Source organism: Hypanus sabinus, chromosome 14 (assembly GCF_030144855.1).
Source record: "Hypanus sabinus isolate sHypSab1 chromosome 14, sHypSab1.hap1, whole genome shotgun sequence".
NCBI lineage: Eukaryota > Metazoa > Chordata > Chondrichthyes > Myliobatiformes > Dasyatidae > Hypanus > Hypanus sabinus.
In genome coordinates, this window is record NC_082719.1 from 62,629,622 (window position 1) to 62,647,203 (window position 17,582).

At 40.7% G+C, this 17,582-nt stretch overlaps 1 protein-coding gene across 4 annotated transcripts in view; it reads right to left on the reverse strand.

Moving 5' to 3' along the window:
• Window positions 1-14,687: 14,687 nt before the first annotated feature.
• trappc13 (trafficking protein particle complex subunit 13) overlaps window positions 14,688-17,582 on the reverse strand; it is an 80,532-nt gene continuing 77,637 nt past the window's right edge. For all 4 annotated transcript variants that reach the window (XM_059989318.1, XM_059989315.1, XM_059989317.1 and 1 more), the window contains one exon: window positions 14,688-15,454. In XM_059989318.1, coding sequence (XP_059845301.1) covers window positions 15,362-15,454 — 93 coding nt within the window. In that variant the 3' untranslated portion in view covers window positions 14,688-15,361. The remainder of the gene's footprint in view (window positions 15,455-17,582) is intronic.

Genomic DNA, 17,582 nt, shown 5'->3' on the forward strand with positions numbered 1-17,582 from the left:
TTACAAAAAAATACATAAAGAGGCAAAGACTGGCAATCACCAATGTGTAGAAGACAAGCTGTGCTTATAAATATAATATTGAGAACATGAGTTGTAAAGAGTCCTTAAAAGTAAATTTGTAGGTTGTTGAATCAGTTCATTGTCAGTTCAGAAGCCTGATAGTTGTAAGATAATAACTGTTCTTGAAAATGGTGGTGTAAGATCTCAAGCTTCTGTCCCTCCTGCCCAATAGTACAAGAATGCATGGCCTGAATTGTGGGTGTCCTTGATAACTGGGCTGCTTTCTTGTGGCAACATACCACGTAAGTGTCAGGGAGGGCTTTGTCTGTGATGGACTGGACTGTATACTCCACTTTCTGTAGACCTTTCCATTCTGGGCATTGATATTTCCATACCAGGCTAAGAGACCACCAGTCAGGATACTCTCCACTGTGGATACTCTCCACTGTGCATCTATCGAAGTATGTGAAAGCTTTTGGTGACAGACCAAGGTTATTCATCAAAAAGAATTCCTTTCTCCACCCCTCTGAGGAACTCCAGATATTAACATATGAGCAGAAGTAGTCTGTTCAGCCCTTCAAGCCTTCGCTGCCATTCAATAAGATTGTGATTAATTGGCAATAATTTCAACAGATCTTTCCTGTTTGCCCCCAGATGGCCCTCCTTATCAAGAATCCACCTACCTCCAAGGATTCTGTTTCCACTGCCCTTTGATGAAAAATGTTTAAAAGATTCATAATCCTTGGAGAGAAAGCATTGCACTTCATCTCTGTGTTAAGTGGACAACCAGTTGAAAAGCCATAGAGTCATAGAGTACCACAGCACAGCACAGAAACTGTTCCTTTTGCCCATCTAGTCTTTGCCAAACTATTATACTGACCTACACCTGGACCATAGTCCTCTGTACCCTCCCATCCATTTACTTATCCAAACTTCTCTTAAATGTTGCAATCAAATCTGCATCAACCACTGTCTATATTCCTCATTATTTTGTATATCTCTATCAAATCTACCCTCATTCTCCTATGGTCTAGGCAGTAAAGTCCTAACCTATTCAACCTGTCCTTATAACGCAAGTCCTCAAGACCAAGCAATATCTTCGTAATTTTTTTTCGGTACCCTTTCAATTTTATTGATGTCTTTCTTGTAGGCAGGTGACCAGAATTGCAATAATACTCCAAATCTGTCTCAGCAACATCTGACACAACTTTAACATAACTTCCCAACTCCTGTACTCAATACTGTGATTTATGAAGGGCAATTTGCCAAATGCTCTCTTTACAACTTTATTTTCAGTGATGACCTTCTTCTACATTCTCCCACAAGAGGAAACATCCATCCAGTCAACTTCCCTAAGAATCAATCATCCACCCTCACTTCACTCTTTCAAATGCCAGTGAACACAAGTTTAGCATGGCCAGACTTTCCTCTTAAGTAACCTTGCTTCTTCCTTAAATGAAACTAGTGCTGTACAAAATACTCTGCATATTGTCTTACCTGTGTCCAATATAATAGAGAGATAACCTTCCTATTTTTGGCTCCTTTGACCTGCTCTACCATCTGATTATATCATGGCTGATTTCATTTTAATTTCAACCCTATGTTTCCATCTCCATGCAGTAACCTTTAAACACTTTGCCTAGTAAGAATCAATCTAGGTGTGTAGGAGTACTCAAAATCTTTGTTTCCACCACCTTTTGAAGATACCAGATTCTAGGCTGTTTATTGTCATTCTTCAGGACACAAGTGTAAAGTACAAAATGTTTGTAGCTCTGTACATACAAAAATGGAATAAGCATAAAGAACACAATAAAATACAAAAGAAACTGAAAAATATACAGTAAATATAGAAGCAAACTTCTAAAACACAATGTAAAGTACTGATTGAGTGCAGCTGTATATACAAAGATTAGTTTATTTTCATAGTGTGATTGCTAGAATAGGTCTGCCGGAGCTGTTCAAGTGGGTTTAAACTAATTTGGCAGGGAGATGGGAACCGTAGTGATAGTGCTAAGGATGATGTACTTGGTTTACAGCGGCAGTGTGCAGTGAGACTGCTAGCATGGAAAGGCTGATGATAGGGCAAAGTTTCTGTCAACTGATGAGTTGTAATGTAAGAGGGACAAAGTTAAAAAGGGTTACAAATATAAGATAGAAGATGTTTTATCTGAATGTGTGCAGTATACAGAATAAGGTATAAAGGATGAAATTGTAGCACAGTTGTAGATTGGCAAGTATGATGTTGAGGGCATCACTGAATCATGGCTGAAAGAAGATTGTAGCTGGAAACTTAATGCTCAAGGTTACACATTGTACTGAATGGACAGGCAGGTCGACAGAGGCGGTGATGTGACTCTGTTGGTAAAAATGAAATCAAATCATTAGAAAGAGGTGAATAGGATTGGAATATGTTGAATCATTGTGGGTAGAGCTAAGGAACTGCAAGGATAAAAAGACCCTGATGGGAGTTTTATTCAGACCTCCAAAAGGTAGTAAAAACTAATTCACCCTGCACTTTGAGAAGGAGAAAATAAAGTCAGATGTATCAGTATTACAGTGGAGTAAAGAGAATTACAGAGGCATGGTAACGCTAGCAGGGATGACGGCAGAGCAATAATGGATGGAATTTCTGGAAACAATTCGGAAGGCACAGGACATATACATCCCAAAGAGGAAGAAACATTCTAAAGGCAGGATGACATAACCATGGCTGACAAGGGAAGTCAATGCCAACATAAAACCCAAAGAGAGGGCATATTATAGAGTAAAAACTAGTGGGAAGTTAATGAAACTTTTAAAAATCAACAGAAAGCAACTAAAAATGTCATAAAGAAGGAAAAAAATGAAATACAAAGGTAAGTTAGCCAATAATATCAAAGAGTTTCTTCAGATACATAAAATGAAAAAGAGAGCTGAGTGGATTTCGGACTGCTAGAAAATGATGCTGGAGAGGTAGTCATGGGGGACAAGGAAATGGCAGGTGAACTGAATAGGTATTTTGCATCAGCCTTCACTTTGGAAAACACTAGTAGTATGCTGGAAGTTCGAGAGTATCGGGGGCAGAAGTGTGTGAAAGGAAAGGAAATTGTAAGCCAGTTAGTCTGACCTCAATTGTTGGTAAGGTGTTGGAGTCAGTTGTTAAGGATGTGGTTGTGGGGTCCGTGGAGGCACATGATAAAATAGGACATAGTCAGCATGGCTTCCTCAATGGAAATCTTGCCTGACAAACCTGTTGGAATTATTTGAAGAAATGACAAGCAGAATTGGTGAACACTGTGTACTTGGATTTTCAGAAGGCCTTGGACATGGTGCTGCTTAACAAAGTAAGAGCCCATGATATTACAGGAAAGATACTAGCATGATAGACCATTGGCTGACTGGCTGGAGGCAAGGAGCCTTTGCTGGTTGGCTGCCAGTGACTAGTGGTGTTCTGCAGGGGTTAGTGTTGGGACCACTTCTTTTTACATTATATGTCAATGATTTGGATGAAGGAATTGATGGCTTTGTGACCAAGTTTGCAGATGATACAAAGATAGGCAGAGGGGGAGATGGTGTTGAGGAAGCAGGGAGTCTGCAGAAGGACTTGGATAGACTGGGAGAATGGGCAAATAAGTTTCAGATGGAATACAGTGTAGGGAAGTGTATGGTTGTACACTTTGGCAGAGGGAATAAAGGCGTATACTATTTTCTAAACAAGAGCAAATTCAGAAATGGGAGATGCAAAGGGACTTAGGAATCCTAGTGTAGTATTCTCTAAATTGTCCAAGAAGAGCAGTGTGAGCTGCCTCAATGACTATCGTCCAGTACTGCTCACTTCTGCAGTGATGAAATGTTTAGAGAGGTTTGTCATGGCTAGAAGCAACACCTGTCTTAGGAAGGAGCTGGACCCAATGCACTTCGCCTATCGCCACAATAGGTCTACAGCAGACACGATCTCAGTGGCTCTCCATGCAGCCTTGGATCACCTGGACAATGCAAATACTGCAGCTAAGTCAGGATGTTGCTTATTGACTTCAGCTCTGCATTTAACACCATCATCCCTGCAGTCCTGACCAAAAAGCTACAGGACCTAGGCCGCAGTACCTCCCCCTGCAAGTGGATCCTCGATTTCCTAACCAGAAGACCACAATCTGCGTGGATTGGAAATAACATCTCCACCTTGCTGACAATTAACACTAATGTCCCGCAGGGGTGTGTGCTTGGCCCACTGCTCTATTCTCTCTATACCTATGATTGTGTGGCTAGGCATAACTCAAACAGCATCTATTAATTTGCTCATGATACAACCACTGTTGGCAGAATTTCAGATGGTGACAAAGGGAATACAGAAGTGAGATATACCAGTTTGTTGGGTGGTGTTGCAACAGCAAACTTGTACTCAACGTCAGCAAGACCAACGAGCTGGTTGTGGATTTCAGGAAGGGTATGATAAGGAAACACAAACCAATCCTCATAAAGGGATCAGAAGTGGAGAGAGTGAGCAATTTCAAGTCCCTGGGTGTCAATATCTCCGAAAATGTAACCTGGATGCAACATATTGAAGCAGTTGTAAAGAAGGCAAGACAGTGGCTATATTTTATTCGGAGTTTGAGGAGATTTGTTCGTCAAATAAAACACTAAAAAACCATGGAAAGTATTCTGACTGGCTGCATCACCATCTGGTATGCGATGGTGGGGGGCGGGGGTGGGGGGGGCGGGCTACTGCACAAGATCGAAATAAGTTGTAGAAATTTGTAGAATTAGTCAGCTCTATCATGGGTACCAGCCTCTGTAGCATCCAAGACACCTTCAAAGAGCAATGCCTTGGGAAAGCAGCATCAATCATTAAGGATCCCCACCACCGAGGCCATGCCCTCTTCACATGGCTACCATTGGGTAGGAGGTACAGAAGCCTGAAGGCACTCACTCAGTGATTCAGGAACAGCTTCTTCCCTTCTGCCAACCGATTTCTAAATGAGCATTGAACCCATGAACACTACTCCACAATTTATTTATTTCTCTTATTTTACACTACTCATTTTAACTTAACTATTTAATGTACATATATACTTACTATAATTCATTTTTTTCCTCTATATTTATTTATCATGTATTTCCTTGCACTGTTGCAGTAAAGTCAACAAATTTCATGACATATGCCAGTGATAATAAATCTGATTCTGATTCTGAAAAGTTAACTTGCAGGTTGAGTCAGTGGTGAGGAAGGCAAATGCAATGTTAACATTAACTTCAAGAGGACTAGAATATAAAAACTAAGATATATTGCTGAGATTTTTATGGCATTGGTCAGGCCACGTTTGGAGTATTGTGAGCACTTCTGGGTTCCCATATTTAAGGTAGGATTGTTGGTGTTAGAGAAGGTCCAGAGGATATCAATGAATAAGAAGCATTTGTTGGCTCAGGGCCTGTGCATGCCTGGGATGCAACAATGAGAGGCAATATCATTGAAAACTACCTGAATATTGAAAGGCCCTTGGTGTGGACATGGAGATGTTTCAGATCGAGGGAGAGTCTAGGATCAGAGGGCACAGCCTCAGAATAGGACATCCCTTTACAGCAGAGATGAGGAGTAATTTTTTTAGGCAGAGGGTGATGGATCTGTGGAATTCATTGCCACAGATAGCTGTGGAGGACAAGTCATTGGGCATATTTAAAGTGAAGGTTGCTAGGTCTTAATTATTAATGGCATCAAAGATTATGGGGGAACTGGGATTGAGAGGAAAAGTAAGTTATTCATGATCAAATGACAGAGCAGCCTCCGTCGGGCAAATTCGGGCTTAAAATTGCTGCTATATGCTATAGTGCTATAGACATCTGATTAAGATATAGGCCTAGCCTCAAGACTCAGGGAAGCAGATTGAGGATGGAGATGAGGAGGAATCGGTTTTCCCAGAGAGGGGTGAATCTGTGGAATTCTCTGCCTAGTGAAGCAGTGGAGCCTACCTCAGTAAATATACTTAAATATATTTACTGTAAATATATGGATAGATTTTTGCATCGTAGGGGAATGAAGGGTGTTGGGGAAAAGGCAGGTAGGTGGAGATGAGTCCATGGCCAGGTCAGACATGATCTTATTGAATGGCAGAGTAGGCTCTATGGGCCGGATGGCCTACTCCTGCTCCTATTTCTTATGTTCTTATGTTAAGCACCTGCCGCTGTTCTGGAAACCTGATGTGATTCCCTACCCTTTGCTGGTGTTCCTGCCCCAATGAATTACTCTTAGCTGGGTGTGGAGAATCTGCCTGTAAGGGCTGGTGTTAGGCAAGCTGGAGTGACCCTTGTGTCTGTTCACCACCCTGCCTGGTACAGTGGGTGTGGCCACTGCAGTGGACTGGCATTACCAGCTCAATTTGTTAACGGGCTTTAGCATCACTGTGGAGGTGAAGCAAACTGCAGTCTGTCTCTCTCTTTATTTGGCTGCACAAGCTGAAAGGCCAGTGACAGTCATTGAACTTGTTGCCATAGAGACATCTCCATGCAATCAAACAATGAGAGGGGGAGGCAGATCGGATCTGGATGGAGGGGAGGAGGGTTGTTGGAGATGGTAGGGGTGGGCAGGGTTGTCAATCAGAACATGGAGATGATGCTACCAGTCTCGAGGAATGCTTGCACTCACTGCACTGAGCAGACTACAGCCTTGAGCCCCATATAGCAGCATTGAGTTACTGTGTCTGCGCCTCAGAGGGAAGATTCCATTGTTACCCTCTTCAAGCTATTGCCAGACAAACATTCTCCTGCAGTGGGCACCAGATAGCAAGCCAAAGCAATAACTGGCCCATCGTTTGTTGCTAAGATTCAACTCTGTGCTTGCACAGTGACGCTCTTTTTCTACCTTAGCCAACACAGCACCCCAATAGTAGCACCATCCGATTAAAATATCATTGATACCTCTGGTAATACAAAAAGCAGAAGCCTGTTTTACTATTCTCCATCTGTAAAGTGGTGGTGGAAAATTTATGAACCCTGCAGAATTTTCTCTATTTCTGCATAAATATGACCTAAAATGTGATCAGATCTTCATATGTCCTAAAGCTAGGTAAAGAGAACTCAATAAAATAAATAACACAAACATCATTACACTCGTTCACTTATATATTGAGAAAAATGACCCATAATTACATGTATTCGTTGGAAGAAGTATGTGAACCTCTGGGGTAATGACTTCTACAAAAGCTATTTGGAGTCAGGTGTTCGAATCAATGAGATGAGATTGGAGGTGTGGGTTGTAGAGGTGCCTTGTCCTATAAAAAAGACACACAGTCAGGTTACTGACAGAGCCTGCTCTTCTCAACAAAGAACCATTTATGTGTACCATACCTTGATCAAAACAACTTTCAGAGGACCTTAGAAAAATTGTAGAGAGACATCAAGCTGGAAAAGGATACAAAAGCATTTCTAACGACCTATGTATTCATCAGTCCACAGTAAGAGAAATTATCTACAGATGAGGAAACTCAGTACTGTTTCTACTCTCCCTAGGAGTGTGCATCCTGCAAAGCTCACACCAAGAGCACAACATGCAATGCTGAAGAAGGTGAAAAAGAACCAAAGGGTAACAGAAAAAGACCTGTAGAAATCTCTAGAAATTGCCAAAGATTCTGTTCATGTGACAGCTAAAAGAAAAATGCATGGTGTTCATGGAAGGACACCATGGAGGAAACCACTGCTTTCTTAAAAAAAAAATTCTGCAGGTCTCAAGTTTGCAAAAGACCACCTAAATGTTCCACAACACTTCTGGGACAATGTTTTGTGGACAGATAAGACAAAAGTTGAATTTTTTGGCAGAAATGCACATTGCTATGTTTGGAGGAAAAAGGACACTGCACACAAACACCAAAACCTTACCTCAACTGTGAAGAATGGTGGAAGGAGCATCATGGCTTGTAGCTGCTTTGCTGCCTCAGGGCTTGGACAGTTTGAAATTTTGAGGGAACAACAAATTCAAAATGTACCCAAGACATTTTACAGGAGAAGGTCAAGGTTGCAGTCCATCATCTGAAGCTTAATAGAAGTTGGATAATGCAATAAGAAAATGATCTGAAAGACAAGAGTAAGTTAACAAAAGAATGGTTTAAAAAGAAGAAAATTTATGTTTTGGAATGGCCAAGTCAAAATCCTGACCTTAATCCTATGGAAGTATTGTGGAAGGAACTGAAGCAAGCAGTTCAGGGAAGGAAGCCCACCAACATCCCAGAGTTGAAGCAGTTCTGTAAGGAGGAATGGCCTAAAATTCCCCTGAGCCAATGTGCAGGACTCATCAACAGTTACCAGAACTCTACAATTCATGTTCTTGATATGTATTGCTTATTTACTATAATTTCAAAAATCTTTTTTGTATTTGCAGTTTGTTGTCTTTTGCACATTGATTGTCTATTTTTGTTGTGTGCAGTTTTTCATTGATTCTATTGTGTTTCTTGGTATTTACCATGAACACCTGCAAGAAAATGAATCTCAAGGTCTATGGTGATATAAATGGACTTTAATAATAAATTTGCTTTGACTTACTTTATTTTGACTTTTTATTAATACAGCTGAGGCAAGCACATTGTTGGTATCACTGAATAAATCTGGATTCTGCAGCAACTATTTGCATAAGGCCAAACTTCAGAGTTCAAAGGCTGCTGATGATTAAACCAGAATTATATTTGTCTGGTCACAGAGCTTTATATAAACTGCATTAATAGAAGGACTTAGATTAGATTAAGAGAATGGGCAAATAAATGGCAGATGGAATACAGTGTCAGGAAGTGCATGGTCATGAACTTTGATAGAAGAAATAAATTTGTGGACTATTTTCTAAATGGGGAGAAAATTCTAAAATCAGAGATGCAAAGGGTCTTGGGAGTCCTTGAGCACAACACCCTAAAGGTTAACTTGCAGGTTGAGTCGGTGGTGAGGAAGGCAAATGCAATATTAGCATTCATTTGAAGAGGTCTAGAATTCAAGAGCAAGGATGTGATGCTGAGGCTTTATAAGACCCTGGTGAGGCCTCACCTTGAGTATTGTGAACTGTTTTGGGCCCTTATCTAAGAAAAGATGTGTTGGCATTGAAGAGGGTTTAGAGGAGGTTCACAAGGATGATTCCGGGAATGAAAGGGAATCATATGAGGAACGTTTGATGGCTCTGGGTCTGTACTCACTGGAATTTAGAAGGATGAAGGAGGGTGTCATTGAAACCTTTCAAATGTAGAAAGGCCTAGACAGAGTAGATGTGGAAAGGATGTTGCTCGTGGTGGGGGAGTCAGCCTTAGGACACAGAGCCTCAGGATAGAGGGGCATCTATTTAAAACAATGATGCAGAGAAATTTCTTTAGCCAGAGGGTGATGAATTTGTGGAATTTGTTACAACAGGCAGTTGTGGAGGCCGGGTCGATGGATGTATTTAAGAGGAAGATCGATTAAGTTCTTGATTGGCCGTGGCATCACAGGTTATGGGGAAAAGGCTAGGAACTGGGGTTGAGGAAGGGAAAAATAAGGATCAGCCATGATTGAATGGCAGAGCAGACTCAATGGGCCAATGGCCTGATTCTACTTCTACGTCTTATGGTCAAATGCAATGTTAGCATTCATTTCAAGAGGACTAGAATATAGAAGCAAGGATGTAAAGTTCAGACTTCTTGAAGCATTGGTGAGGCCTCACTTGGAGTATTATGAGCAGTTTTGAGCCTCTTATCTTAGCAAGGATCTGCTGAAACTGGAGAGGACTCAAAGGAGGTACAAATGATTCCAGAATTAAATGGCTTGTCATATAAAGTGTTTGATGGCTCTGGGCCTGTATTCACAGGAATTCAAAAGAATGAAGGGTGACCTCATTGAGACCTATTGAACAGTGAAGGTCCTTGGTGCAGTAAATAGAGTGGATTCTTCCTACTGTGCAGCGCAATTGTACAACACTTATCACATCAATCGTAATCAAAATTAACTTAGAAGAGCAGCTCCCTGCTTGCATAACCTCTTAAGCTTCTTAGAGGAAATGACAATACAAGTGAGCTTTAAATTCAGTAATTTGTTTTCAAAGGTTTATTGAAACTTATAGACATCGTAGTGAACCCTGGGAATGATTAAGAAACAGACTAAAGGAAAGGAAATCATGAGTGTTTGTTTAAGGAAAAAAGCACCCATTTGTTAGTGAATGTTTCCATCTTGGAGTCTGTAGGTCAGGCATACTGGGTGACTACTTTGCAGAACATCTGCATTCAGATCTCTTCTCTGTGGCATCTTGCACTGTTAAAATGATGTCTGATATAACCTTGAAGTGCAATAACTCATCTTCTTAATGATTTACAACACAGGTTAACTGGTTTTCTCTCTCTTTCTCAGACCAGACCATTTCTGCATGACTCATCCAGCTATAGTATTGGCCCAGCATTTCTTTCTCCTTTAGTGCAGGACATCTTGGGCATGTCTGCTGTCCTTGCATTTCTTCTCTTTTCATGTCCCATTGTCCTCATTGCATTAGTTTATATTTTTCTGTAATTACTCAAATTAACGCAGAAACTGGATGACCACTACAATCCAGACATCATTTACATCATGCAATTAAAGATATTAATTTTCAACCATGCTGAATGTTCTCAACGTTTGTAAACTTTGATAAGTAATATTTTTATTCACGTGGATGAATGTGAACCTCGGTGTTTCAACTGCATTTAAATTACTGAGAAAGTAATTTGTTGTATTTTCTTTTTAAAACCTTCAAGATTGAACAAATCTTGTTTTTACAGTTCCATTGTTTCTGATTCTAAGTAATGGCATGTTGTGAAATAGAACTTTCAGTGAGGTTGGGAGTTTTCAGACAATGGCCTCGATTATGCTAATTTTCAAAAACCCACAGATACTTAGCAAGCTCAGTCATCAGTGGCCTCTCTTCGGGTGTGACCTTTAATTTGGTGCCACCTACAGGAGATATACGGTTTTAAAAAACAATGTATTCCTGTCAGGCTGTTCAATAGATCATACTAAAAAATCTCAGAGAGCAAAGCAGGGAAAATTAGGAATATAATTTATATTATAGTTACTATATAAAAAGCAAAATGAAGGTAGTGACATAGGCAAACACGAGGAAATCTGCAAATGCTGGTAAGTCAAGCAACACACAAAATGCTGGTGAAATCCAGCAGGCCAGACAGCATCTATAGGGAGAAGTGCTGTCGACGTTTTGGGCTGAAACCCTTCGTCAGGACTAACTGAAAGGAAAGATATTAAGAGATTTGAAAATGGGAGGGGGAGGGGGAAATGCAAAATGATAGAAGACTGGAGGGGTTGGGGTGAAGCTGAGAGTATTGGAGTATAAAAGCTGCAACTTGCTATTTGCTAGAGAATGAAATCCTAAGAATGTAGAAGACAATGGTGTGTTAATAAGAGGAAGCTAAGAGATGTAAATTATGTAGTCTGAGTTTGCTATTTGCTATGCATCTACCCAATTTAGTAGGAGAATGAAATATTAAGAATGTAGAAGACAATGGTGGGTTAATGAGAGGTAGCTAAGAGATGTAGATTAGAACATGATTAAGTCAATGGGTAGAAACAATAGTGTGATACGCAACTATAGACCGATTGGATATGCTAATACAACTAAACCAGGAGATTGCTATAAAACATGCTATGTACAAGGATCGGTGGGCAATCAGTGACTAGCTCAATGACTGTCTCAGCTTTGATTTGCAAATTAAAGTTTAACCCTTCTTGAAGAATCTTCTGCATCTCCTGGTCATTTGTGGGGCACGAGAAACCACGACGAGCCAGACAGGTGATTGGCAAAAGGGATACAGAGCTGGAGAAGGGAAAGGATCATGGGACGGGATGTCTAGGGAGAAAGAAAGGGGGAGGGGAGCACCAGAGGGAGATGGAGACCAGGCAGAGTGATGGGCAGAGAGAGAAAAAAAACTAAATATGTCAGGGATGGGTAAGAAGGGGAGGGGCATTAACGGAAGTTAGAGAAGTCAATGTTCATGCCATCAGGTTGGAAGCTACCCAGCCAGTATATAAGGTGTTGTTCCTCCAACCTGAGTGTGGCTTCATCTTGACAGTAGAGGCGGCCATGGATAGACATATCAGAATGGGAATGGGATGTGGAATTAAAATGTGTGGCCACCGGGAGATCCTGCTTTTTCTGGCAGAGCGTAGGTGTTCAGCGAAACGGTCTCCCAGTCTGCATCGGGTCTCACCAATATATAAAAGGCCACACCAGGAGCACCGGACGCAGTACACCACACCAACCGACTCACAGGTGAAGTGTCGCCTCACCAGGAAGGACTGTCCGGGGCCCTGAATGGTGGTGAGGGAGGAAATGTAAGGGCAGCTGTAGCACTTGTTCCACTTGCCCCTCCCCTTCTTACCCCATCCCTGACATTTTTAGTTTGTTTTCTCTCTGCCCATCACTCTGCCTGTTCTCCATCTCCCTCTGGTGCTCCCCTCCCCCTTTCTTTCTCCCCAGGTGTCCCATCCCATGATCCTTTCCCTTCTCTAGCTCTGTATCCCTTTCCCCAATCACCTTTCCGGCTCTCAGCTTCACCCCACACCCTCTGGTCTTCTCCTATCATTTTGCATTTCCCCTCCCCCTCCTACTTTCAAATCTCTTGCTATCTTTCCTTTCAGTTAATCCTGATGAAGGGTTTCGGTCCGAAACGTTGACAGCGCTTCTTCTTATAGATGCTGCCTGGCCTGCTGCGTTCCACCAGCATTTTGTGTGTGTTGATAGTGACATAGATATGAGTTTATGAATAGAGGTGAAGTATCAAATTAAAGGACTATCCATGGGTGGGTGGGTAGATGGGAGGGAGAGAAGGGGCTTGTTTTGCTGTTGTTTTGTTGTTTTTCTTCAGCTGAACGTTGTGTGCACGCTCTGTTGGCGATGGAATGTGTGGCAACATTTGCAGGCTACCTCAGCACATCCTTAGATTGTGTTTGTTGTTAATGCAACCAGCAGGTTTTACTGCAAATTTCCATGTACACGTGATAAGTAATGTTAATCTCGCAACAATAGTTGTAACTTGGCTTTAGGGGTCATAAACAGCTATTCATGATCAAATGAAGCAAGTTTTTTCAAAGTCTTTTACAAGGAGAATAATGCATAAAAAGATGTTTCTGTCAAATTTTTATTCTTTGTCATTACATTTGTAATAATTATAGCAGCACACCTTCCACAATCCCACCCAATTGTATGTAGTTGCCATTTGGTTCCATCATTCAGATCATCAATGTACATTATGAATAGTTGGAGTCCAAGCACCATTCCCTACAGCACCACATTAATCACTGTCTGAGACTGCTAGGAAGTCCCGCTTATTTCAAAAGTGCACTCATCTGGGCAAGTGTATCCATTCCATCAGGAAGATGGTGAATTTGTGATCAAGATATTGACTTCAGGAGACAAGCTCCTCTTGGCAGGATACTAAGACCGGCTGTTATAGCTACAGCACTTATAAGGCTGGTTCAATTGAGTTTCTGGTCATTGCTGACATCCAGTATTGCTATTTATGGGGAACATAGCAATTATAATTCCACTGTGTGTCAAGGTTATTGATAGTAGACACTATTGGAGATGGAAGAGTGAATGTTCCCTTCAGAATACTTAAAGAACAGAAGAGGGGAAGATCTCCTTTATGGTGGCATCCCATGGCAGGTGTTGGGAGTTGCAACAGGTGATCTTTCAAATCAAAAAGCTGATGTCACAAAAGATATGGAAAAGAAGAAATTTTTCTGGTTAAGGAAGAGAGGAGGAGTGAGATTAGAGGATAATGGAAAACTCAAGGGCTCTGTCAAGGGGAATTCTTGCCTGAGGAAAAACGAAGACCTACGGCTGCAGTGCACAGTGGTATTAGTATTGACAGAAACTCCAAGAATGGGCTTAAGTTCTTCTAAGTAGAGTGGAAAAACTATAGTCAAGGCACATAAGGATGTGATAACAAGAGTGCAGAGTGCTTAGGGCACCATTGTAGCGGAGTGGTTAGTGTGATGCTATTATAGCGCAGGGCACTGAATTTTGGGTTCATTTCCTGTGCAGTCTGAAAGGAGTTTGTATGTTCTCCCTGTGACCATGTAGGTTTCCTCCCAGTCCAAAGACATACCAGTTAGTGGGTTAATTGGTCATTGTAAATTTTCCTGTCATTAGGCTAGTGTTAAATAAGTGGGTTGCTGGCTGGCTGATTCAATGGGCTGAAAGGGCCTATTCCACGCTTTATGTAAATGAAATAAAATATTCCGTAGGATATTGCTCAGAATAGAGCCTCAAATTATAAGGAGCAGTTAGTAGGCTAGGATACAGCAGGCTGAATGGTTTACATAATTGAGGCACACAGAAAGGGTAATCAGTCTTTTTCCATGACAGTAGAGTCAAGAACTGGATGGCACAGATTAAAGAAGATCCATGTAGTACATTTCTACACAGAAAGTAGTGGGTATCTAAAATGAACTGCCAGAGGTGGTAGAAGATATATTTATAATGTTTATAAGGCATTTAGACAGATACTTGGATAGTTCAGTATGGGCAGGCAGGCAGGCCAGAAGGACCCTTTTTTCTATGATCCCCAATAGTAAATGAGACAATGAGTCACTTCAAATTTGCTCACTAAATCCAATAACATCTGTCACAACTTTAAAACAAAGTTTAATCAATCACTTTAGAACACAAACTGCCTTCAAAACTAATAGAAAATAATATAACACTAATGTTTTCAAAAGTAATGTATTCTTTAAACAAATAATAAGCTTTATTAAAACCACATTTGTGCAAACAGTAAAAAAAAATTGTAGACTTTATACTCAGCATGAGCTTAGGTGTAATGGAATCAACACACCAGCTTGGATACAGTTAGTATGAACAGTATCAGGACAGGTACAACACAAATGGATACAAGGATTCTCTCCAAACACCCAGAGTTGCTTTCTGCTCTAATCTCAGAAATACACTGTGCTTTTGCTTGTTAGTTTCACTTTCCCACAATCTAAAGGATTACTCTAAGCCATACTGCATGAGATCACCAATTTCATGAAAAAGAAGTAGGTCAAGCAACACAAACATTAATCTATCAACAACTTCAGGTAGTGGGTCATTGCCATAAAGTAATGGATTGCAACTGATCAAACTTATGTGCAAAATCTTTACATCCAACAAACAGAGACTAATACCATCTGATCAGTCTACACTGGATTTGAAATTAGGATCCAAGATGGTGTTTTAATCCAATCAACTGCTCAAAATCTTAATTTAAGAAGTTTACATATTTGGTTTATATCAACATGGTGATAGCTATTTTTTTCTACTGGTGAAAAAAACTGGCCACATCATTAAAACTGAATGACAAGTTCACAGTTAACCACAGAAGGAGATACCATCACGAAAAATTTTAGCTTTCTAGCTTCAGTGCGAAAAGACCACACATACTTGTGCAATATCATCATATTCATATGTTCTTTTTAAAAATGTATCCATCAAACGTAATCCTGAAATACTCTGTAAAGAGAAAGATAAATTAATTAAAATAATCAGAAGCATAAATGCAAGGCAAAATTTGTTTAAAAGGCAGTGTTAAGGTTTGCAGTCAAGAACAAACTGATACCTCTTAGATCACTGAATGAGACCAAGATTTGACTATCATCAGCGAAAAAACAAAAGATTAATTGTTTTCCACTGGCTCCCTTTAACAATGAGTAATTGAAAAGAGTTAAAGATTGAACATATTCAAAGGTATCATTGTGCACTTGTTTCCTTAAAATATTTTCATTTGTTTGCTCTCAACCGTGGATTGATTGGCACTTTGACCCATTAATTTGGCAGGGGGATGGGAACCAAGTGATAGTGCTGAGGATTGGGTAGTTGGTTTACAGAGGCAGAGTGTCATGAGACTGTTAACAAGGACAGGCTGATGATAAAGCAAAATTGCAACCAACAGTTGAGATCCAGTGTAAGGGGGACAAAATCTGAAAAGGGCTACGAATATAGGACAAAAGGTGTTATATTTGAATGCACACAAGGTAGATGATCTTGTAGTGCAGTTACAGACTGGCATGGATGACATTCCATCACTGAATCATGGCTGGAAGATTATGGCTGTGAGCTTAACATCCAAGGATACAGATTGTATTGAAAGGACCGAAAGGTAGGCAGAAGGGGTGGTGTGGCTCTGTTAGTAAAAACAAAAAATAACATCTAATCATTAGAAAGAGGTGACATAGGGTTGGAAGGCATAGAATTGTTGCGTGTGGAGCTAAGAAACTGCAAGGGTAAAAAGAACCCAGTGGAAGTTATATACAGACCCCCAAACAGTAGCAAAGATACGGTCTACAAAATACATCGGGAAGTTGAAAACGCATATCAAAAGGGTAATGTAAAGAAAGTCATGGGGGATTTCAATATACAGGTAGATTGGGATAATCAGGTTGCTATGGATCCAAAGGGGGGGAATTTGTATAATGCCCACAAGATGGCTTTTTAGAGCAGCTCGTAGTTGAACTTACCAGGAGATGGAACTATTCTGGATTGGGTGTTGTGCAATGAACCAGAATTGATTGGAAAGATTAAGGTAAAGGAACCCTTGGGTAATCATAATATGATAGAAATCACCTTGCAATTTGAGGAGCTAAAGTCAGATATATCAGTATTATAGCAGAATTACAGAGGTACGATAGAGGAGTTGGCCAAAATTGATAGCAAGGGCGCACTAGCAGGTATGACAGCAGAGCAACAATGACTGGAATTTCTGGAAGCAATTTGAAAGGTGCAGGATATATACATCCCAAAGTAGTAGTAGTATTCTAAAGGCAGGATGATGCAAGTGAAGTCAAAGCCAATGAGCGAGGAATTGGCGGCTGAAATGAGTAAGTATTTTGCATTAGTCTTCACAATGAAGAAACTAGCCATATTCCAAAGTTTGAGGGTGTCAGGGGGCAGAAGTAAGTGATGTTGCCATTACTACGAAGAAGGTGCCTGGGAAGCTGAAAGGTCTGAAGATAGGTAAGTCACCTGGACCAGATGGCCTATACCCCAGGATTCTGAAAAAGATGGCTGAAGAGACTGTGGGAGTATTACTAATAATCTTTCAAGAATCACTAGATTCTGGCATAGTTGCAGAGGACTGGAAAGTTGTAAATGACACTCCACTCTTCAAGAAAGGAGAGAGGCAGAAGAAAGGAAAATATAGACCAGTTAATCTGACCTCAGTGATGTGTAGATGTGGAGCTTATTGTTCAGGATAAGATTTCAGGGTATTTGGAGGCACATGATAAAATAGCCCATATTCAGTGTGGTTTATTTAGGGAAAATCTTGCCTGACAGATCTGTTAGAATTCTTTGAAGAAATAACAAGCAGGATAGACAAAGAAGAATTGGTGGATACTGTGTGCTTGGATTTTCAGAAAGCCTTTGACAAGTTGCCACACATGAGGCTGCTTAACAAGTTAACAGCCCATTGCCTTATAGAAAAGATTCTAGCATGGATAAAGCAGTGGCTGATTGGAAGGAGGCAAAGGGTGTGAATAAAGGGAACCTTTTCTGGTTGGCTGCAGGTGACTAGTGGTGTTCCACAGGGGTCTGTATTGGGACCACTTCTTTTTACATTATATGTCAATGATTTTGAAGAAGT